Source organism: Narcine bancroftii, chromosome 13, assembly GCF_036971445.1.
Source record: "Narcine bancroftii isolate sNarBan1 chromosome 13, sNarBan1.hap1, whole genome shotgun sequence".
Taxonomy (NCBI): Eukaryota; Metazoa; Chordata; class Chondrichthyes; order Torpediniformes; family Narcinidae; genus Narcine; species Narcine bancroftii.
The window spans coordinates 66591704-66615842 of record NC_091481.1 but is presented as its reverse complement, the minus strand read 5'-3'; the positions used below and the strand labels follow the sequence as shown (position 1 = coordinate 66615842).

Here is a 24139-nt window from a genome sequence, read left to right as displayed (position 1 = left end):
ATGTACACATGTAAACAAATAAAGAAATGTAAACAGTCTGCAATACAGAGAGAAAAAAATTAACGTGCGAAGGTCAGAATCCATAAATGAGTCCCTGATTGAGTTTGGCGTTGAGAAGTCTGATGGTGGAGGGGGAGCAGCCATTCCTGAACCTGTACCTCTTTCCTGATGGCAGCAGCGAGAACAGAGCGTGTGCTGGGTGGGGTGGATCCTTGAGGATTGCTGCTGCTCTCCGACGGCAGCGTTCCCCATAGATGTTCTCGATGGTGGGAAGGGTTTTGTCTGTGATGTCCTGGGCTGTGTCCACTACCTTTTGCAGGGCTTTATGATCAGGGCTATTGGTGTTCCTGTATCAGGCCGTGATGCAGCCCGTCAGTGGAGAAGGCTGGCATCACTTTAATTTTCCATTGAACTCCCACTCTGTTCTCACTGTTCTTAAACCTCATTTCCTTGATTGCTAAACCAATGGTGCGATCTTGCTTTGTAAAGTGCTTTAGAGATCCTTTGCTTCCAGCCCAGTTGGTGGCCAAGGGATCTGAATTTACATGCTGGAACTTCAGGTAACCTTCACGTACCAGCCCCCCGTGTGAACTTTTCATGCTTTGAATGGCTATATTTTTTAACAGAATTTTGAGGTCATATTCTGCAGAAATTAACATTTCTTCTCTTTCTCTCCTGACCACAGAAGAGGAGCGTCCCAGACCAAAGTAAGGTTTTTGAATTTACTCTGCATAGTTTACATTTTAAATAAAATTTGACTTACTGCGCAGTAAACAGGCCCTTTTGGCCCGGGAACCTGTGCCACCCAATGAACCTACAACCCCTGGTATGGTTTTGAATGGTTGGAGGAAACCCACGCAAACAGGGGGAGAGCATACAAACTCCTTACACCCAGCACCAGATTCGAACCCTGGACACTGGCACTGTAACAGAGTTGCACTAACCACTACACTAATTCTTTGAGAAGCTCTGGCTTTGATATGAACCTCGGGAAATATGTGTGACATAAATTTCTCAGTTCTAGCCAATTAAAGAATGAGAAAACAACCCTAAAAGCTTATCTGGGAAATATGTTTTCTAATTTGTGTCAACCAAGGATTTACAAACCGCACAGAACACTTGTTAGGACCATTGACTAAGCCCATTGGAATGTGGGATACTCAGCTCATCTGTCTTCTGGCTGTGACCAAGCAGACAGCAGGAAATTTTGGTTTGATATATCGTTAAAACTGCAGGTGTCGTCATTATTTACTAATTTTACTTCATTTGCAGCTTATGGATATTGAAAGTTGATCCTTCTCTTCACTGAAATTTGTTTTTAATATCCAGAAGTATCATCAAACTGAAGAGAACTAAACTGAAAAAAGTCTTTAAGTTGCCTCTTGAAGTGAATGAGGCAAAATACTCCATATTCCCATTATGTTAATAATTTATCGGTCCAGTAAAAAATCCTGTTATCCAGAATACAAGAAACCGGCAGCCTCAAGCAACCGGCAAAAAAATTTGTGGAAAATAATAAATACAAAAGTTTAAAATTGGCGGGCCTTACCATTAGTTCGCAACAGGCAATCTCAAGCAAACAGAAAATTCACTTATCCAGCATCTACCAATCCCTTCAGGTGCCAGATAACAAGGGTTTACCTGCATTTACGTATTAAGTGTGGGTGGGAGTCTATTTGCTTTTTATTTTGCCCTCGATGCACTTTGTCTATTATTCAGCCCATGGTGTGTCATTCTCAGGTGACAAGTGACACCTTGAGGCATGACTGTCAGATAACCTCCCCCCCCCACCCCCGAAGGGTAAATGTCAGCAGGCATCAAGTGAACTTAACCCGAACCCAGAGTGGGGTATTTGATTGAGCCTGCTCCCCTCTTGGTCTGGCTCAAGCTCTGCAGATGGAACAGGTTGATGTGGGTGTAAGGCCACTGCGGATGGCGTCTGGAAACAATGCAGAGTGGTTAAAACAGGGTGGATGTGTGGAGAGGATGTGGGAGAATTGAGAATGAGCAGCTGCTTCCATTTACAGCAGAGATTATGTGAAATATTTGCCCTGAAAGGTTGAGAATCCATTGGAACACTATTTCTCAAAGGGCAGTGGAAGCAATGACTTTAACTATTTTAAGATCCTTGATAGGCGAGGGGTGGAGTTATCAGGAATAGAGCAGTCTGCAGAGCTGACATTACGTTGTGATCCTATCGATCTCCCGTTCCTAACTCTTACCTTTGCACTAGAGTGGTTCTCCACAATCCATCCATCCACAGGGATAGTAAAACGCAGAAGTTTATTATTTTTTAAAAACATTTTGACTCGGCCAATGTAAATGCAATCAGAGAGAGAGGGATGAGTGGAGATGTGGAGGATAATTTTAATATAAATCTCCCAGTGGAAAAGCCCTGGGTGAGCAGGTCGACTCTAGATTTATTGATTGATTTAAGGCAATGTAAGCCTGGTCTCATTACTCACCTGTGGTTGGATTGGATCAGAATTGACCCCAGCCATGGGAAAAGCCCAGCAGTCTTGTAACCCTGCGCTACTGGAAGTGGTTTACTGTGATTACCGTGCCAAAGGTAATTCTTTATTCTGTCTCTCACAGGTTGGTTGTTCCCCAGATCTCTGGTCCCAAAATTCCAGATGGAGAAAGGGTTGATTTTGATGTATGTTCTCTCTGGTAATTCTCACTGGGTGTTTGGTCTTATTAGAGGTGGGAAGTGCCATGATTTTAAAGATAATGAGGTTGACACACTCCCCTCAAAGATATATTTCCTCAGACCGGGCAACATCCTGGTAAACCGCTTCTGTCCCCTTACTGGGGGGTCACCTGTAATAACCTGCGGGGTGCTGCAGAGATCAATGCCAGAGCCCGAGCTCATATTGCACAATCAAAGACCTGAAGAAGAACATCAGGTGTAACACCTAATTTTCCGTCTAGCCACTCCCCAACCGCATGGCTTTAACGCTGACTTTTCCGGTTTTTGCCAGCCCACTCCCTGTTCTCCATCTCTTCCCTATCTTCCCTCCAGCTCTTCATCCCCTTCTCTCTCCAATCACAGAGCCACACCCCCCACCCCGTTTGATGTGCCCTCCCACCCTTATCCACCTATTGCCTGTGGGACTGTGTTTCTCACCCACAACCACCCCCCCCACCATTTTGTTCGGGCACTTGGTTACATTTTTTTCAGACTTTCATGAAGGGCTCAAGCCCGAAATATTGGTTATGTGTCTTTATCTTTGCTATATAAACAGTTCGGCGGGCAGCAACCTCCTTTGAAGAAGACCGCAGAGCCCACCTCACTGACAAAAGACAAAGGAGGAAAAACCCAACACCCAACCCCAACCAACCAATTTTCCCCTGCAACCGCTGCAACCGTGTCTGCCTGTCCCGCATCGGACTTGTCAGCCACAAACGAGCCTGCAGCTGACGTGGACATTTACCCCCTCCATAAATCTTCGTCCGCGAAGCCAAGCCAAAGAAAGAAAAGATAAAGTATGTGTTTGACCTGCTGAGTTCCTCCAGAATTGTGTTTTTACTTCAATGACGGTGTCTGCCGACTTTCGTGTTTTACTTCAAGTGTAATACCTGCAGGTTTGCTGAAGATCCACAGTGGTGCTGCATAGAGCCCTCTGAAGAGGGTGCAGAGGGGCATCATGGGGGTGTGGACATGTTAAGTGATTGGGCAAGAATGTACCATATGGAAGATCAGTACTTGGAGATAAATTTGTAATTTTTAAAAAAATTAGACATACAGCACGTTATCAGGCTACTTCAGGCCATAAGCCCATGCTGCCCAATTACACCCAATTAACCTACAACAAGCCCCCCAGGAAAAACCCATGCAGCCATGGGGAAAATATACAGTCCTACAGACAGTGCAGGACTTGAACTCTGGTTCCAGTCACTGGCGCTGTAACAGCGTTGCACTATCCGCTATGCCAACTGTGCTGCTCCATAGGAGAGATGTTTCTGGTCACGTGGGAATCCTGAATGGCCATAAGTCAAGGGCAAAGACTGATCAATGGGAAAAGGAATGTCCTCAGAAATCTCAGTGGGAATGTGGGACACTTTAACACAAGGAGGTATATTTCAGGGGAAGTTAGATCAGTGGGGAGTAAAGGTGGAAAGGTGGGGGAGATGACAGGAGGAGGCTGGCATGAGTACACACCAGCTGGGCTGAATGGCCTGCTTCAATGATGTAAGTTACATGTAGTTAGCAGAGAGTTTCTGGGTTTCTGGTCTCTGCAAGAGGCAAAGGAAGAAGGCCAAAGCTGAGCATTCCAGAGGTAAACCAACTTAAAACCATCCACACCTTGAATGGATGAATGACATCTTACCCAAATGCATGGGAAAATGGGTAACAAGGAAAGTGGAGAACGACATTGATGGGATTGATCTGAAAGTCACCTTGAGGTCAACCTTTGGTGGTGAAGAAGGCAAATCCAATGTTGGCATTCATTTCTAGGGAAATAGCTGGGATGTGATATTGAGACTCTATAAAGCACTGGTGAGAACTCATTTAGAGAACAGTGTACAGTTTTGGGCGCCTTGTTTGAGAAAAGATGTGTTGGAGTTGGAGAGGCTTTACCAGATTTACCAGAATGGTACCAGGAATGACAGGGTTAGCAAATGAGGAACCATTGTCGGCTCTTGGACTGTACTCGCTGGAGTACAAAAGGATGAGGGGGGACCTCGTAGTGGCATTTTGAATATTGAAAGGCCTGGACAGAGTAGATGTGGCAAGGATGTTTCCCATGGTTGGGGATTCTAGGACAAGAGGGCATAATTTCAGGATAAAAGTGTGTCAGTTTAGAACCGAGATGTGGAAAATTTCTTTAGTGGGAGGGTTGGGAGTCTGTGGAACTTGTTGCCACAGGTGGGTGTGAAAGTGAGGTCATTGGGGGTATTGAAGGCAGAGATTGCCGGGTATTTGATTAGTCAGGGCATCGAGGGTTACGGGGAGAAAGCCGATGAGTGGGGCTGAGTGGGAGTGATCAGCTCAGGATTGAAATGGCGGAGCAGACTCAATGGGCCGACTTCTGCTCCTATATCTTGTGATCTAGACCTGACAGGCCGATTGCCTTCATTTAGATGAAGGTTAATGTCTTGGTTCTCTTCCTGTCTTCCTACCCTGACCTATACAGGACATCCATCGGAAACGCATGGAGAAGGACCTTCTGGAACTCCAGACACTGATCGATGCTCATTTCGAACAGAGGAAAAAGGAGGAAGAGGAACTGATTTGCCTGAAAGAGAGGATTGTAGGTATTCTTCGGGATCCCTCCACTGTCCACTCAAAGGCCAATTGTGGAAATCTATCCTATTTCTCCTATAATTAAGGCACAATGTATATTCATATACAATGTATAACCCTGCACTTCAGGACAGTAAACAAAATTACAGGAAAGCGGAAATAATGTCAACAAGTTCTGGGAACTCTCAGCAGGCCAGGCAGCATCTGCAAAAGGAGAGACGGATCTAACCCTTCAGGTCAGAGATAAAAGATGTTCAACATTGCAGTTATTTCTCTTTTCAGCCGGTGCCTCTGAATGTTGCAGCATTTTCTGTTTTTATTTCCCCGCCACTCAACCAAGCAGAGTCTGTTTGCCCCGTTCATTTCCCCAGTCAATGGTAAATTAGTTGAGGTTACCAAGGGGGAAGGGGGGAGGTGGGGTCGGAAATCAGTAGATACTGCATTCCTTCCTCCAGGGGAGTGACAAAACACTGGACAACAAATTTTTTTTTAAGAGGTTTGCTTCCTGAAAAAATAATTGGGGATTATTTGAGCTGAACACAAAGATAATTTCAGATTTGCTGCATCGCGTGCGCCCAAACGTGTTCAGAAAGCAAAATCTTTTTGTCCATTGATATTGACCATCGATCCCTGCCGAGAGTTGGAATGAATAAGGGTCGGCACAACATCGAGGGCCGAAGGGCCTTAACTGTGCTGTATTATTCTATGTTCTATGAATGAATTGGGGGAAGGATGGGATTTCCAGTGACACTTGCTCCCAAAGCCATTGTACGGGTATAAGGTGCTGGTGCTGTGGGCTAACCCTGAGCTCGTGCATTCCAGATAATGCTTTCAGGGTGGGAGGTGGAACGATGCTGCAGCTGATCCGCTGTATTATCTAACCCTCATCTCTTGCAGAGACACACACATGCTCATACTTAGCAACCCCACCCTTGTACATCATCCTTTCTGTTATAAACATTGATAGAGTTGGACCTGATCAATTCATTATCCTTTGCAGCTGTCAAATGAAAACCGTCTGGTGGTTCCACTGACCTTATAGCATGTAGATCAGTTGAAAACAGAAAATAGGACCAGGAGCGGGCCACTCAGACCCTGGAGCCTGTCCTGCCATTCATTAAGATCATGCCTGAAGAGGGTTTAGGATACAGGGCTGACCTGACCACCTGGCCAAGCAGGTGATCAAGGTTTCTTTGCACATTAACCTGACAGTAACCTCAGAAGATATCAATAAGGTTGGATGCTTTGTGACCTGTTTCTCCAGCAGTTTTGTGTATTGCATTTAGAATCACACACCTCATTCACACTGGCACATTAACCCAATAATTAACTGGCAACCTACTGGTTAACGTGCCAGTGTGAACCCTCACGGACAGGCACACAGGTGTCTGATCGCCCCAAGGATGAACCGCCTAGGGAGGATGTATCATCGCCGATTCATTTTGAATCAGTGTACTGGTTATCCCAGTGTGAATGGGACCAGTGGAATGCAGGATGTCACCACTGGAGGATAGGCATCCTTTGCCCTGTGATGCTGGGTGGTGAGTGTGAAAGAGCGCAGAGAACCAGTTAATGGCAAAAACGCGATTTTAAACCACTTCATTCAACTGCCAATTTACCAATGTGAAAATGCCTACAGTTTAACTCCATCATCGTGAACTTTTTCAATGACACACAATTCCCATATTTATATTGGTTGTAAAGAGAGCTTTTGGCATATTGGCCTCCATAAATCAAAGTGTTGAATCCAGGAGTTGGGATGTTATGGTAAAGTTGTATAAATTTGGAGTATTGTGTGCAATTTTGGTCACTGAGTTACTGGAACGATATCAATAAGATTGAAAGAATGCAGAGATTTACTAGGATGTTGCCAGGACTTCAAGAACTGGGAAAGGTTAAACAGGTTAGGACATTATTCCCTGAAGCAAAGAAGACTGAGGGGAGATTTCATAGAGGTATTTAAAATTAGATAGAGTAAATGCAAATAGGCTTTTTCCACTGAGGTTCAAGTCAAGTCATCTTTATTTGTCATTCATACACAATATAGTCGAGATCACGTTTCTCCAGGACCATGGAGCAGATTTACATAAATGTAAGTTAAAATAAAAGTTAAACTATTAAGACGTATACAGTAAAAGTCCACAGTTCACTATCCACATATGTTCTGGGAATTCAGGAGCCTGATGGCTTGAGGGGAAAAGCATTTGCCCAATCTGGACGCAAGGGCATGAGTGCTACGGTACCTCCTACCAGATGGCAGAAGGTAGAACAGTTTACGTGAGGGGTGTGTGGAGTCCTTCACAATGTTTATTGCCTTTCGCCTGCAGCGAGAGTTGTAGATGTCCCTCATGGTAGGAAGGGAGCCCCCAAATGATCTTTCCCGCTGACTTCACTATCCTCTGGAGGGTCTTGTGGCCCGAGGAGGTCCAGGTTCCAAACCAAGTTGTACAGGATGCTCTGGTTACATCCTCTGTAGAATGTGGTGAGGATGGATGGTGGTAGATAAACTTTCCTCAGCCTTCGCAGAAAGTAGAGGTGCTGCTGGGCTTCCTTGGCTATGGAACTGGTGTTAAGGGGCCAGGTGAGATTCTCTACCAAGGGCACTCCAAGTCAAAGGTGAGATGCAAACCAGTGGACATGGGTTAAGAGTGAAAGGGGAAAAGTTTAGGGGGAGCTTCTTCACACAAAGAGTGGTGGGAGTTTAGAACAAGCTGCCAGTTGAAATGCTGAATGCAGGCTCAATTTTAACATTTAAATACATTTGGATGGGAGGCGTATGGAGGGATATGGACTGAATGCTGGTCAATGGGACTAGGCTGTGCTGTAATGTTTTACATTTTATGGTGAGAGTGGCAGTCCTGGATCCTGTGTTTGCCTGTGGTACTGCTGGGAGGTCTTCCCTGGGCTGGATGGAGTACTGGGCAAAGCCATTGTGTGAACCTCAACCTGATCTGATCACAATTGATTTGCCCATAATACCATCTGCATCGGCATGTAAAAGAAAATATTCTGGTTAGTGTAAGCGCCAACATCTAGGGCTGATTTTCTGGACATTAGGGTCTTGATAGAAAAATATCCTGGGAGTTCTGAACCAAATCTTGTGTAACCTTTGTCACCAGGATGCATTGGGCTCTGGCCAGCTAGCCATGTAACAATGACTGCTCTTGGAAAAAAAAGGATTCTGACAATGTAGAAGTTGCTGCAACTCGAGAGTCCCTCTTTCTTGGGTGAGATTGAGACCAGTTCTAAATAGGCTTCAAAATACAGACACACAAATTGGAGAAGGAGTGGGTTCACTTGGCCCTTGACAAGCTCAACAAGATCATAGCTGAGCTTCAGGGTACAGCTCGGCCATGATCTTGTACCCTAAACCACCTTCTCACGCCCGAAACATCAGCAATATATCTTTGTCTCCTTGAGATGCAAAAAAGACAGCTGAGTTCCTCCAGCATTTTGGTGCATTTGCTTAGATCAAAAAACTACCCCGGAATCAAAAATATTCAGCCACTCTTTGTGAAAGAGGGTTGGAAAGACTCTCAACTCTTTGGAAGAGAAACATTCTTTCTTCAATGGCCGCCCCCAATTCATTGCTGATGTTCAGGGTGTGTTGAAGAATGGTGCTTTCCACCCATTGACTTTGGTCTGTTGCGGCAGCATCCCCGAATGGCGTGGAACTGATGGAGATGCTTCCATGCCAATGTGTCAGTGCTTCCCAAGAACTGTACTCCCCCCACACCCACCCCCCCCCCCCCCACACCCACCAAGCTGCAATTCCCTAGGTCTGAACGCCCTGTCTTTAGCTGCTTTGGCTTTCGTGATATTCATCCAGGTTTCATCAATGTTGAACATTTATCTCTCAGGAAGACCCTGCATGATCAGGTTGTCACTCCTGGTCAATGAACCCGGAACCAAACGTGGTTCTTGAAATGTCAGGCTTCATTTGTTCTGTCGACAGGAAAATCGGAGGGCAGAGCGAGCCGAACAGCAGAGGTTCCGTGCAGAGAAGGAGCGAGACCGTCAGACCAGGCTTCTAGTGAGTTTTATTACCCCCCCCCCATTCCCTCTTCTCCTCTTCCCTCAGCGCCAGTCTCATGTTCACCAACATCTTTGCCTCCCCCTCATTACAGGAGGAAAAAACTCGCAAGGAGGAGGAAGAGGCCAAGAAGCGAGCAGACGATGATGCCAAGAAGAAGAAAGTTCTGTCTAACATGGGCGCGCATTACGGTGGCTACCTTGTAAAGGTAGGGCCTAGGCGATGCCTGTGTAATAATGAGCATCCCAGACTCCGCTGCAGATATTCCTTGAAAACGACCGTATCTTGAACATGGGAACTTTTACAGTAACAAAGAACATGAAATTAATGTAAGGATAAATTGTTGCACCTTTCCAATATGATCATTGCGAAGCCTCTGCATCAGGCCCACATTCACACCTAATCATTATATCCCCTAACTGGCATTGTGTTCAATACTACAGGACAACAATTTTTTTTCAAAAGGTTTGCTTCCGAAAACATAAATGAGGATCACGATAGACAATTTCAAGCTGAACACAAAAGATCATTTCAGATTTACTAGATCACATAGGAGAAACATTAAATTCACTTTCATTGAATTTAACACGTTTCTTATGCACCGGAGCACGCTGTTTAGTCAGGATGTACTTTTGCAATTAGATGGCAATAAACTTGACTTGATAGGTGGTGTCCCTCTCCGCAGGCAGAGCAAAGACGAGGCAAAAAGCAGACGGGGCGTGAAATGAAGAAGAAGATACTGGCAGAGAGGCGGCGGCCCCTCAACATCGAGCATCTAAATGACGAGAGGATGAGGTAGAGTGACTCCAGGGTCAAAAGACTATTAAATCCATTCATCTCCATCTCGGATCAAGATGGGCACTCGATTTTTTTTTAAAAACTATTCTCCCCTGCTTTCCCTTCTCTTGTGAGACTGCAGTAGTTTCTGTGGAGATGAAGGGTTCCTTTCAAGAGCTACATGAAGTCCCTGGAAATCGGAAATTAACTACCAGGATATTGCAGGGATGGATCGTAGTGGCTCATCACAGGAGATTTAGACCCAGTGTCGATAATAGAACAGCGAAACACTTGCACGATTGCTTCACATGTGATGGGGAAACATCAGAAGCTATTATTGAAGTTGTAATAGCAGAGTGTTTATTTTAAAATCCTGTGACCACGGGGTTTGGGCCCAAGATGGCGGAGCCTGTGTACGGCAGCAGCCTCGAGGGTGTTTCAGATTCCGGGAAAGCAGAGCGCCAAAAAATGATGAGGCCCCCCCTCCCCCACTTTAGAGAAGGAGAGGAGATGACCCATGGGATGGTAACCATGGCAGCAGACCAGTGAGAGGCTCCCGAGTCCTTTGACTGCAAATTGCTTGCACCCAATGTGGTGAACTGCTGAGCTGTATGGTACTCCCGATTTCCTGATTACCTGACTCCGCCCCATCCTGTGACTGCACCTAAGGCCCCTCCCTCTTCTGACCTTGTATAAAGCCTCCATCACCCTGACTCTTTCCCAGAAAGCCCAGGTCACGGCCCATTGTGAATAAAAGCCTGTAGATCAGTGACTCAGTCTCAGTCTCTCGGGTTATCCACTGTGGATTCCTCACCAAAAGTCTGTCGCCTGTGTTCTTCAGCCTCAGAGCCCCCTGGGGGGTATAGCATAGTCTCGTTATTTAACAAAGAATTGGAACCAATTCAGAGAACTACAATGAGCAGCTTGTCTTCTGAGGATGAGCTTGTTATCTGCCAGTTCATATTTTTGAGTTAGTTTGGTCATTTTCCCTTGCTAATTCCCTCTTGGTTCCTTTAATATTTAAAAATCTATTCATTTCTGGGTAGTAGAGGCATTGCTAGAGTGGTCTGGAAAGAGGACGTGTGACAGAAAGATCAGTTCTAAGGAGGACAGGAGAGATGTTTAGCAAATGTGTCTCCACAATCCTTTTGGATCGAGCATTTTACAGATCACTTACCTCTGGATGACAGTTTCTTCTCAGTCCTAAATGGATAACCCCATATTTGAGTTTGTGACACCTGGTTCTAACCAGGCCCTACATCTATCCAGATGAGACACCCAAAATTCTTGTACGTTTCTCAAAGATCACCTTTCATTCTTCTAAACTCTGGTCAGCACAGGACCGGGCTGCTTAATCCCTTCCTGGATATACCCCCTACCATCTCATATCAAGAAGCCTCATGTCGATGCAATCATGAAGAAGGCTCGCCAGCACCTACACTTTGTAAGGAGTTTGAGGAGATTCAGTATGTCACTGAATACTCTCGGAAGCTTCTACAGGTGTACTGTGTGGAGAGCATACTGGCTTGTTGCATCACTGTCTGGCACAGAGGTGCCTACGCTCAAGAAAGAAAAACTCCAGAGGGTTGTTAACTCAGTCTGCGACTGAGGCACCAGACTTCCCTCCATCGAGGACATCTGCAAGAGGCGGTATCTTAAGGAAGCAGCCTCTATCCTCAAAGACCCCCACCACCCAGACAATGTCCTCTTCACTCAGCTACCATTGGGAAAAACGTACAGCAGCCTGAAAACGAGCCCTCAGCTGCACAAGGACGGCTTCTTCCCCTCCGCCATCAGATTCCTGAATGGACAATGAACCACAGACACTGCCTCACTTTGACTTGTTCTTTTTCTTGCCCTATTTTTATTTATTTTGGAAGCTGGTTTATATAAATGTTTGCATTGTGACACTGCCACAAAACAACGAATTTCGTCCCATGTTCACGACAGTAAATTCTGATTCTGATACAAATCAATCTAGTGAATCTGTGCTGCATTCCACAGATACAAGGACAGTAAGAAGATCACTTCCCAACAAGGCTGAAGTTCAAATTTTTTTTAATTTAGACATACAGCACGGTAACGGGCCCTTTCGATCCACGAGCCCATGCTGTCCAATTACACCCAATTGACCTACAACCCCCGGTATGTTTCGAACGGTGGGAGGAAACTGGAGTTCCCTGGAAAAACCCATGCAGACACAGGGAGAATGTGCAAACTCCTTATATGCAGCGCAGGATTCAAACCATGGTCCTGATCGCTGGCATTGTAATTGCGTTGCACTAACCGCTATACTATCTGTGCCACCCCAATTGAAGTTGTAGGTTAATACACAAAAGAGCTGGAGAAACTCAGCATATCAGAATCAGAGTTTATTGTCATGAACATGTCATGAAATTCCTTGATTTATGGCAGCAACACAGGGCAAATATTGCTATAAATTACAGTTCAAATAGGGCAAGAAAATAGGAGACAGTGAGGCCGTGTCTGTGGTTCATTGTCCATTCAGGAATCTGATGGCGGAGAGGAAGAAGCTGTCCTTGTGCCACCCAGTGCTCGTCTTCAGGCTCCTGCACCTTTAACCTGATGGTAGCAGAGTAAAGAGGGTGTTGACTGAACGGTGGGGATCCTTGATGATAGAGGCTGCTTTCTTAAGATTCCGCCTCTTGTAGATGTCCTCAATGGAGTGAAGGCTGGTGTCTGTGATGTCGCTGGCTGAGTTCAGAACTCTCTGGTGTTTCTCCTCTCCTGTGCATTGGCACCTCCATACCAGACTGTACACCTGTAGAAATTTTCTAGCGTCTTTGATGACATTACCAAATCCCCTCAAACTCCTCACTAAGAGTCGCTGCAGGCGAGCCTTCTTCTTGAATGCATTGACATGGAGGGTTCAGGGCAGATCTTCATGCAGGGTCGTAGGAAGCAAATATGTATAACCTACATTTCGGGCCTGAGCCTTTTATCAAGGTATGAGCAAAAAGCAGATAAATGGGTTCCTGTAAAATGCATCGACGTAGATGGGTCGCAGGAGAAGGGAGTAGAGAGGGTATGATGGAGAACTGATGGGGAGTGAGAGGAGGAATGGAATGAGTTTTGGGATTCATGTAAATGGGGTTGGATGGTTGGCACGGACATCGCATGTTTCTGTGAATGGGCTTGGATGGTTGGCATGGACACCGCAAGTTTCCATGGATAGGGTTGGATGGTTGGCACGGACACAGCATGTTTCCGTGAATGGGGTCGGATGGTTGGCACGGACGCCGCATGTTTCCATGATGCTGGCTGATGTCTCTATGAAAACTTTTTCTGTTTTTGTACAGAGAGAAAGCCAATGAGTTGTGGGAATGGATGTACCAGCTGGAATCTGAGAAGTTTGACCTGATGGACAAACTGAAACGACAGAAGTACGAGGTACGTGGGTGAGGATCAAAGCTTTCAGAGTGGAACAGGGTACTAACATCTCCATCCTGATGTCCGAAACCAGAAGGGGTGGGTTGGAGCAGAGGCATCATCACTGACTTCATCCACTGAGGTCTGGATCCTCTCGAATCGTAGAGGATGAAAGATTTTAGGAGGGTGAATATCGAAGGAAATTACACACAGTGCTGTCTGTCTGAGGTTCATGTTATTTGGCGAGTGTGTGAGTGTGATAGGACAGAGGGTGGCCGGAACACACAGAAATGCTGGAGGAACTCAGCCAGTCTTGCAGTGTCAATAGGAGGTAAGGACGCATTACTGGCGTTTTGGGTCTAAGCCCTCCTTCAAAGGATAAGAAAAGGGGGGTCATGGTGGATTGGTAGGAAGGAAGATTCAAAATGGGAATGCAAGACACTCTGGCCTTGACAGCAAAAGGTATTTCTGCCAGGTCGTATTCACTTTTAATCAGGGATGACCAAGAAGCCTGAATTTGATCGTCAAGGGAAGGTAAAAATGAAAGAGTCTGTGAAGGGCAAATCCAAGAGGAGGTGGTAAACAAGGTGGGAATTTTAAAATTGTGTCAATTCCGGTCGAAAAACACAGAGGTGAACATATGGCAGTGAATATACTGGTTGACTGAAGCCATAGACAGTGATTCATCTCAAAGAACGTCGCTCCCTTCCTGGTCAGTGATTGTATCATCCTCCAATCCCCACTGTCTATTGCCCATCAATGTATCTGGCATTCGGCCAGTGGAATGTTCCAGGAAACAAAAGCAGTGGAAACAAGTCCTCTCTGAGCTGAAACAATCGTTGGGGGAGGGTGGGAGGTGGGGTGGGTGGTGGGGGGTCAAATGGCAGCATTAGGAGAGAAGAAAAAAAACAAATGAGAACGTCTGAATGCAATGCAGCCAAAGAACTTTCATTCCCCTGTTGAGTTAATGACTGAACTCAGTGCCCCACCCTTGGCTCAGGATCCAAATCCATTGAGTCATATTTATATGGGTTCTTCAAATTATTCCCGAACAATATATGACAGGAAATCACAAGAATAGGTTATATCTATAAAAAATGACAAGTGATAGGAATTTTTTTAATTTTATTTTCCATTTGTATCAAAACATATACAGTATTTATCCATAGCATAAAAATAATAAAAAATGTATCACAAAAATAATAGTTTTTATATATTTTCTCTCCCCCTCCCCAAAAAAGTAGAAAGAAAAAAGCCTGTCTAATGAACTAATATCTTTTAATTAATTAATTGCAGTTTACATAGCAATCTTAAACCATAACTAATTAGGGTGGGTTGGATGGGGATGTGGTGGACACTGGAGGTAAAGCCGTAGTAAATAAAATCCATGTAGGGTTTAATAAATCTTATTAAAATTTTCTGGTTGATTTTGTAAATTATACGTTATTCTCTCTAATGGTATATGATTTAATAATTTTGTTCGCCATCTATTTAACCCCCAATATCACCAGATTTCCATGTTACAGCCATAGATTTCTTTGCTATTGCTACACTTCTTTTGATAAATATCTAACTTCAATTGGGAAATATCTCCCAATAGAAATACTCTGGGATCCTTCAAAATTTGCGTCTTCAAAACTTGTCCCAATAAAATACTTATATCCTTCCAAAACTTATCTACCTTTTCACATTGCCAGACTGCATGCAGGAAAGATCCTACTTCTTTATTACATCTAAAACATGATCAGAACAATTCAAATGAAGTCCATGTAATTTGTATGTATAATATAATAGATGTAAAAAATTAAATTGTACCATTTGATATCTGACATTAATTGTATAAGTTACACTCTCATAGCATAATTTTGACCCGACTTCTTCTTGAATCTGTATATTTAAATCTTTTTCCCATCTGGATTTGGATTTGAATAAATCCTTTTTCTGAATAGTCTCTTGTAATTTGATATTCATATTAGTAATAAATCTTGCAATAAACATATTATTAGATATTCAAATGGACTTTGTTCTGGTAATTTAAAATTTTAAAACCAACAAGGTCGGGTCAGATACAGCAATGAGCTCTCTGAACCCTTCTCCATTAACAATGGCGTGAAGCAAGGCTGTGTTCTCGCACCAACCCTCTTTTCAATCTTCTTCAGCATGATGCTGAACCAAGCCATGAAAGACCCCAACAATGAAGACGCTGTTTACATCCGGTACCGCACGGATGGCAGTCTCTTCAATCTGAGGCGCCTGCAAGCTCACACCAAGACACAAGAGAAACTTGTCCGTGAACTACTCTTTGCAGATGATGCCGCTTTAGTTGCCCATTCAGAGCCAGCTCTTCAGCGCTTGACGTCCTGCTTTGCGGAAACTGCCAAAATGTTTGGCCTGGAAGTCAGCCTGAAGAAAACTGAGGTCCTCCATCAGCCAGCTCCCCACCATGACTACCAGCCCCCCCACATCTCCATCGGGCACACAAAACTCAAAACGGTCAACCAGTTTACCTATCTCGGCTGCACCATTTCATCAGATGCAAGGATCGACAATGAGATAGACAACAGACTCGCCAAGGCAAATAGCGCCTTTGGAAGACTACACAAAAGAGTCTGGAAAAACAACCAACTGAAAAACCTCACAAAGATAAGCGTATACAGAGCCGTTGTCATACCCACACTCCTGTTCGGCTCCGAATCATGGGTCCTCTACCGGCACCACCTACGGCTCCTAGAACGCTTCCACCAGCGTTGTCTCCGCTCCATCCTCAACATCCATTGGAGCGCTCACACCCCTAACGTCGAGGTACTCGAGATGGCAGAGGTCGACAGCATCGAGTCCACGCTGCTGAAGATCCAGCTGCGCTGGATGGGTCACGTCTCCAGAATGGAGGACCATCGCCTTCCCAAGATCGTATTATATGGCGAGCTCTCCACTGGCCACCGTGACAGAGGTGCACCAAAGAAAAGGTACAAGGACTGCCTAAAGAAATCTCTTGGTGCCTGCCACATTGACCACCGCCAGTGGGCTGATAACGCCTCAAACCGTGCATCTTGGCGCCTCACAGTTTGGCGGGCAGCAGCCTCCTTTGAAGAAGACCGCAGAGCCCACCTCACTGACAAAAGGCAAAGGAGGAAAAACCCAACACCCAACCCCAACCAACCAATTTTCCCTTGCAACCGCTGCAATCGTGTCTGCCTGTCCCGCATCGGACTGGTCAGCCACAAACGAGCCTGCAGCTGACGTGGACTTTTTACCCCCTCCATAAATCTTCGTCCGCGAAGCCAAGCCAAAGAAAGAAAGAGATATTCAAATGGACTTTGTTCTGGTAATTTAAAATTCCTCCCTAATTTTCTTTTTAAATATGATTTAAGTTGATAATAAGAAAAAATAGTGTTATGTGGTATATTACACTTACTTTTCAATTGATCAAAAGTCAAAAAAATCCCAAAAAGCAATCCCTTATTTTTTTATGACACAATTATACCAAACACGAAATAACGATTATTAACCATAAAAGAAATTAAAGGATTTTGAATTTAGCCAACTGATAAGTCTTCATTCCTCCCTCTACATGTACTCCATTCCATACTTTGAGTATATGCTTGTGATGGGAATATTTTAAGGTGATTTTGTGACCAGCAGCCCAAAATCCATAAAATACACCCAAAAGTGTTCAGGAAGAAAAATCTTCATTGCCCAGTGTTATTTTCTTAACTTTCCGCATTGGGTTACGTTGATCAGGATGAGAGAAAAGGATTAAAGGACAGTTTAATCACTTCACTTCAGAGCTAGGCGGGGTCCGTGATTTATTTGCTCGAAAGTGGGTGAGCAGAAGAAAACCCGCATTATGTTGAAACAGGACCTGAGTGAACACTTGAACAGTCATAACCTGCAAGGTTCTGGACTGAGAACTGGGTGAATCTGATGTGCAGTGGTGGCCTGCATGTATGTGAGGGTCAGAATGGCCTTTCTAGGCCATATAACTGTATAATTCTGTGACTTCCTTTAAACAGAATTGAAGTAGTTCCAGTGATGTCCTCAACGAGACACAAATTAACAGCATCTATGGGGAGCAGTATACAATTCATGAAAAATCCCTCCAAAATGGGACTCGCTTGTTACAGGACACAGGGGTCTCTGCTGCTCTGTGCTGGATGAATGGGGGAAGAATGTGGAGGGTCACTATGCTCTTGCTGATGCATTATTTTCCGGTATTTGTACTTTTAGATCAATCTCCTGCATAACCGAATCAATGAGCACCAGAAATTGTGAGTATATCAGGAGCACCCTTGATTCTTTCCTCAGTCCACCACCCTGATTCCTGCTTGCATGCTCCCTCCTTGCGCTACCACTTTGGACACCTCTGGATAACATGATCTGGCTGGCAGTGTGGGAATTTAGATATATAGCAGGTTAACAGGCCCTTCTGGCTCTTGAGCCCGTGCCTCCCAATTATGCCCAGTTGACCTACTATGTTTGCATTACGTTGCTGCCACAAAATTTCATGACAATAAATTCTGATTCTGAACCCCCACGTGGCTTTTGAAGGTTGGGAGGAAACTGGAGCACCCGAGGAAACCCTCACAGACACAGGAAGAACGTACAAACTCCTTACAGACAGCACTGGATCTGAACCTGAGTCACTGGCGCTATAACAGTGTTGCACTGACCGCTACTCTAACCGTGCCACCCCTCAGTAATTGTGGCAAAAACTGAAGGTGATATCGCAGGCTATGTGGGATATGTTCCGAAAGGCCTTCACCACAAGAGGAAAGTGATCCAGCAGGATAATGGTGTTGGAGTGCAGGATCTGCACTCCGTCCTGGAGACATTCAGCACAGAGATCTAGGCTTCTGTAGCACTGAGAGAGCGCCACATCTCCGAGAGTGTCTTTGATTGAAACATTAAACCAGGTGGGCATTTTAAAAGAAGGGCATGACCACTTTCTTCAGGCACTGGCCAACTGGGTGGCACGGTTAATGTAGTGGTTACAGCGCCAGTGACCGGGGTTCAAATCCGGCTAGAAGTTTGTATGTTCTCCTTGTGTCTGCATGGGTTTACCCCGGGTTCTGCAATTTCCTCAGAATGTACTAGGGTTGTAGGTTAAATGGTTGTAATTGGGCGGCACGGGCTTATGGGCCAAACTGGCCTGTTATCGTGCTGTGCGTCTGTATGTATAATTTTTTAATTTCAAAAATATCAGCAGTGAAGATCAGGTCATTAGCGCACTCGTGTTTGTGTGCAATGATGACAACACAGTGTTTCATCCACAACAAGACGCTCGAGTGTTTTGAATGGGAACTGTGTAGAACCATAGAATGTGACAGCACAGAAAACAGGCCCTTCGGCCCTTCTAGTCGGCGCTGACCATCATTCCGCTAGTCCCATTGACCTGCTTCCCATTCCATAACCCTCCAGACCTCTCCCATCCATGTATTAAAGTAAACCTCTCTTTTATATTTCTACCCTTTCCAGAATTGATTTTGGGACACTGATTCGGGACCTTCTGAGTGCCCATTGTTTCTATCATTCTTCAATGGGACTGTTTTGAGCTCTTTGCCCATGCAAGGCATCGACTCTGTGCCAGATATTTGCCTTTGAGCTCCGGTGCCCGAAAGGCCTGACCTATTTCTTTTCACGTTCTCCGTCGCTGAGGTTCATTGTGCTCCTGTGTTGACACAACATTCAACGCAGGTCAGGTCACTGACCAAACGCCTAATGAGGAAAACTTGAATTATTCCCATCAAATGGGTTCAAATTCACAGCAACAACCATAAACATGACCTTCCCCGGCCAAAACATGAACATGCAGTAGGGTGTTTGAAACATGCTGTTTCTTTTAACTTGTTCCTCAAACACCAATAGCCACATGTTGATATTATAGTAAACCCCCTGGTATCCGGCACCTCAGGCTGATAGATGCCAGATAAGTTGCTTGAGACTCACTTTTCCACCATCTGCATTCAGAATAAACAGTTCAAAAGTCAAAAATTCTACATTACTTACACTGAACAAACTTCACTTGCATGAATATATAAACCTTAAAGCATTTTACTTTATTTTCAGTCACATCCTTTGAAAACATTTAACCATTTCTGCATCTGCAGGTTCCTCCCCCCTCCACGGAGCCTCTTGAAAGATGAAGAATAATGTTATAGATAATTAATCCCCCCCTCAAGTTTACAGATAAATCCTCTGTCCAGGGTGAATTTTTTACTAAGCAGGGATAAGGAGACATTTTAAGAGAGTCACCCCAACGGCGAGCGGCATCAACCAGCTCTTCATCCTGGGCGACGCCATCGCTGTTTCACACAACTTTATTCAAACAGCTGCTACGAGCAAAGCTTGACCAAGGCCCTCCGCTGGCTGAATATTTGCTCTCAACTTCACCAAAGGTTCATGTGTAACTTCTGAGGGTGACATGGTTGGCGTAGTGGTTAGTGCAACACCATTTCAGCGCCAGCGATCAGGTGTTCGAACCCTGCACTGTCTGTAAGGAATTTGCATGTTCTCCCCACGTCTGCATGGGTTTTCTCTGGGGGCTCTGGTTTCCTCTCACTGTTCGAAACATACCAAGGGTATAGATTAATTGGATGGCACAGACTCATGGGCCATTATACAAGAGAACATTATAGTTTAAACTTGGGTATCTATCCATGCTGCCCAATTGACCTACATCCCCTGGTATGTTTTGAAGGGTGGGAGAAAACCGGAACCCCCCTTGGGGAAAACCCATGCAGACACAGGGAGAACATACGAACTCCGGTTGTTTGAATTCTGGATACCAGAGGCAGGGAAGTAGCCAGGTTCTAACATTAGGGGGAGTGAGCATATAAAAAAAGGCGCCACGACATATACCAGATGGTGAGTCAATGGTTGAATGGCGGGCCACAGGTGGGGCAGGGGGTGGTGGCGGCGGCCGACTGGGAAAGGGAGGGGTTTGGTGGCAGCGTTATAGGGGGATGGCCAGCAGTGTTGGACCGGGATGGCGGCGGCGCCGGACTGAGGATGTGGTGGCAGTGGTGGCGGACTGGTGGGGGGGGGGGGGGATTGGTGAAAGATGCCACTTTTGAAAAATGTGCTCACTCCCCCCGCACCCTCCTAGCTATGCCACTTACAGAGGTTTTTACTGTTTTTCCGTTCCAACCACCGTTCCAACAATTGTTCCAGCGATTAAAGGGGAACCAACTTTCAAGTAGTTTTGGATGTAAATTTACAATCAAACAATAGCGGTGCTGTAGTGAAAGAACAGGGAATGAGATTCATTGCAGAGTTCGTTCAGAAAGACACTTTCATAAACAGCCTTCCCCTGTCCTGTGAGATACTGCAGCCTTTTGTATGACCGCTGTTTGGATATATCCAAAGGGCAGAGTGTAATTTTATACTGTGCTATCCTGTTACAGCATTATATTATCAGCACAGGAGGCCATTCAACCCCTGTGCTGAAACTGGCTCTTTGCGGTCACCACCACGCCACTGGCCACTAAACCAGAGTTGAAGACTTGCCTTCCGGCCCCAGACTTGTGACAGCAGCTGCATTAGCTCTGGTTCCTGGCCAGCTGGGGAGTTTGATGGTGGGGATCGGAAGCTAGTGGCTGGAGCTCGTGGAGGGAATTGGTGGGGGTGTGGAGAAGGGGAGAAGACACCAGTAAAGGGCTAAGGAGGGGATGGGGAAAGATCAACACTTTGCACTGGGTGACTGGGTGCAGGATATGCGGTGGGAGTCACCACCATGAGGTTGGCTCAGTAAAGATCAGAAATGGACATTCTTACAGTTCACTCAGGAATAAATGAAGTTTCATTCCATCGCACTGACATTTCCAATGCACCTTGAAATGACATGATCACTACAGTTTTGGGGGCGGTGCTTGGTTCTTGGTTGGATCATCTGTCTACGTGCCCTACATTAACAGAGAAATCCAACTGGCATCACATGGACACAGACTAGGTTGGTCCATTCTACAAGGTATATGTAATAATGAGGGGCAAGTTCACCGGGTCTGAGAAACAACAAATCTGAACACAATTTGATCACAGCAAAGATCTTTGTTTACCCGCAGGGGAAAGTCGCCAAAGGGATCGCACACATGCACACACAAACTCGCGCGCGCGCACACTTAGACACACATGCACAATCATGCCCGCACACATACACACAAACGCATGTGCACACACACAAAAACATGAGGAAACACACACAAACACAAAGTCAAACAAGGTACACACAATACATACATCGGATGCAGCTAACAACCAGCACTCGCTACTAATTGCTGACAATTAAGTACAGTAAAAAGACGCAACTAACGGTACCCACCACCCCTCAATGTGGAGTAAAACATGAAAATCTGCAGTTACCGTGGTTGAAGTAAAACACACTGCTGGAGAAACTCAGCTGGTCAAGCAGTGCCCTTTATATAGCAAAGATAAAAATACAGAACCGACATTTCGGGCTTGATCCTTCATCAAGATTTCCAGCTTTGTGTTTTTTTACCCCTCGATCTGGTGCAGATATGGCACCCTGATTAGTTCGGAAAACTATTCATAGTGATGTTGGCAACGGTAGTGGTTCTGGGCAGGCAACTCATTAAGGGCCCAGCCCTTTACCAGTATACACCTTGCAAATGACTCTCCAGTGGCTCGCAATCTGGAGTGGAACTTGGGTTGGTTCTCAGTGGAAAAGATTTTTAAAATTTAGACATACAGCACAGTAACAGGCCATTTCAGCCCATGAGCCCGTGCTGCCCATTTAACACAACCCCTGCTACAGTTTGAATGGTGGGAGGAAACCGGACCCCTCGGGGAAAACCCACACAGACATGAGGAGAACGCACAAACTCCTTACAGACAGCGCGGGATTCGAACCTCAGTCCTAATCGCTGGCCCCGTAAAGGCGTTGTGCCAACCGCTACACCAACCGTGCTGGCCCAGCTGCTCCATACGTTGGGCTTTATACCACAGCCGGCCTGTCTCGGGTATGCCCAAAATGGGGCAGGTGATTAAGGGAGGTGTATATTCTTTCAAAGGAGCCGATGGCAAGGTGTGTGCTCACCTGTGGGTGGGCTTGACCTTGATCGGCTGATGTGATGGCTTCCAACTAGGTTCCCAGTCGGGTCACAGTAGAATCCATTGGTTTGCATTGTCCATGGCTGGTTATAAAGCCCTAAGACACTGAGAGCAAGTTGTGGAAATATGATGGAGCCACATCATCTCCAGCACTGTTGAGTTAACATGAACCTCTCCAAGAGCTGGTAATCAAGGTATGTGAGTACACACCTTGCCATTGGTTCCTTTGAAAGAATACAACCTCCCTTAATTAGATGTCAAATGCAAATATACCATTAAACAAATGCATCCTTTCTGTTTCAATGCTTTGGAACAGCATTCTTTAAACCTTGGCCCTTTGAATTAAAATCCAATCCTCCAAAGACATTGTGGCTAGAATTCCCAGGAACAGCATTATCTACCATCTTTGGAAAGATGCTTGTTTTAAAGTAACAGGCCCCTTTCTTTGATTAGCACTCACCAACTAAATCTGATAGCTTAATTACAATATTGTTAGTTTAAGTATATTTTTTTCAGTTGTGGTCACCTTTGTAAAATCTACAGGGTCAGTCTCAGCTCACTGGGTTCTGTTTCATCTTCCATGAGTTCCTTACTCCCTCATCCGAGGCCAGCCGGATCCAAGTGGCATTTCAGTAATAAGCCAGTCCAGACCCAATGAGGCCTCCTCCTGGGGTTGGGCCGCCCATGCTTTCAAGGGTGGAATTTGGCCTTTCCCACTCTATTGGTGGGCCAGTATTTACAGACGGGGTGAATGTCACACAGGGCTTCATTCAGAAGGCGGTTTGGGCTTCACAGTTCTCAGCACATCTTTGCATCTTCCTCCAACAGCAAGAAAGCGGCGGGAAAAGGCAAGGTTGGCGGCCGTTGGAAATAAATGGCAGGAGATTAGATTCAGAGGTTAGACGGTGTGAAGCTAAAGATAAAGAGATGCCTCCTGACGTGGCCCCTGTGCTTCTTCCATGCTTATGTGTCAAAATGGTCTTTCAATTCTCTCATGAAATGAAATGTTCTCAATCCATTTCTTTCCCTTCAAAGCTTCAATAAATCAGTGACTAAGTTGCATCTCCAGTATGTCATTCTGGTTATTTTTGTGGTACCTGTACTTGTGGGGAAGCACTGAGTTCTAAGCTTTCTTCTCTAAATCTCTCCACCCTCCCCTTGTCCTTTCAAAAAGACTTTAAAGTCCCTCCTTTCTTGCATAATGCCAGTGAATATACTGCTCGGAAGGGTTGGGGGGGGGGTCACGTCTGTTTCTTCGATCAAGTGGATGGGTGATCACAGGTCGTCAATTTAAAATTATTGGTGGGCAAACTGAGAATATCTGCGCTGTACCTTATACTGCAGAACAAACTGCACTGGGCAACAAAGATTTTGCTTCCTCAACACTTTTGGGTGTATGTTATGGATTTTGCATTGTTGATCACAAAAATCACCTTGAAACCATCTTTTAGATATAACCTTTTGTTTTGATTTCCTGTCATATTTTAAGTCTACTTCAAACCTACAAAACAAAGTGTCGCTGAAAATTCATTTTCTGCACTTGGACGTCTTCCCGGCCAATCTCGGTGCCATCAGTGACGAACACGGTAAAAGGTTTCACCAGGACATTGCGACCATGGAAAACC

General features: G+C 45.2%; 1 protein-coding gene across 1 annotated transcript; it reads left to right on the top strand.

The window, feature by feature from the left end:
- The first annotated feature begins 640 nt into the window (after positions 1 to 640).
- On the top strand, positions 641 to 23576 carry tnnt1 (troponin T type 1 (skeletal, slow)). The gene is made up of 9 exons (XM_069909010.1): positions 641 to 707; positions 2596 to 2656; positions 5139 to 5255; positions 9204 to 9281; positions 9376 to 9489; positions 9967 to 10076; positions 13379 to 13469; positions 17676 to 17716; positions 23343 to 23576. Exons 3-9 carry the CDS (start codon positions 5157 to 5159, stop codon positions 23386 to 23388), a joined length of 579 nt encoding a protein of 192 aa, XP_069765111.1. The 5' UTR covers positions 641 to 707; positions 2596 to 2656; positions 5139 to 5156; the 3' UTR covers positions 23389 to 23576.
- The last annotated feature ends 563 nt before the right edge of the window (positions 23577 to 24139 follow it).

Excerpts from the sequence above, each read along its gene's own strand:
- tnnt1 (XM_069909010.1), top strand. The coding sequence starts at position 5,157 with ATGGAGAAGGACCTTCTGGAACTCCAGACACTGATCGATGCTCATTTC. Across the intron at positions 9,490-9,966 it reads ACGGTGGCTACCTTGTAAAG|GCAGAGCAAAGACGAGGCAA; the intron begins GTAGGGCCTAGG and ends CCCTCTCCGCAG. Across the intron at positions 17,717-23,342 it reads ATCAATGAGCACCAGAAATT|CAAGAAAGCGGCGGGAAAAG; the intron begins GTGAGTATATCA and ends TTCCTCCAACAG.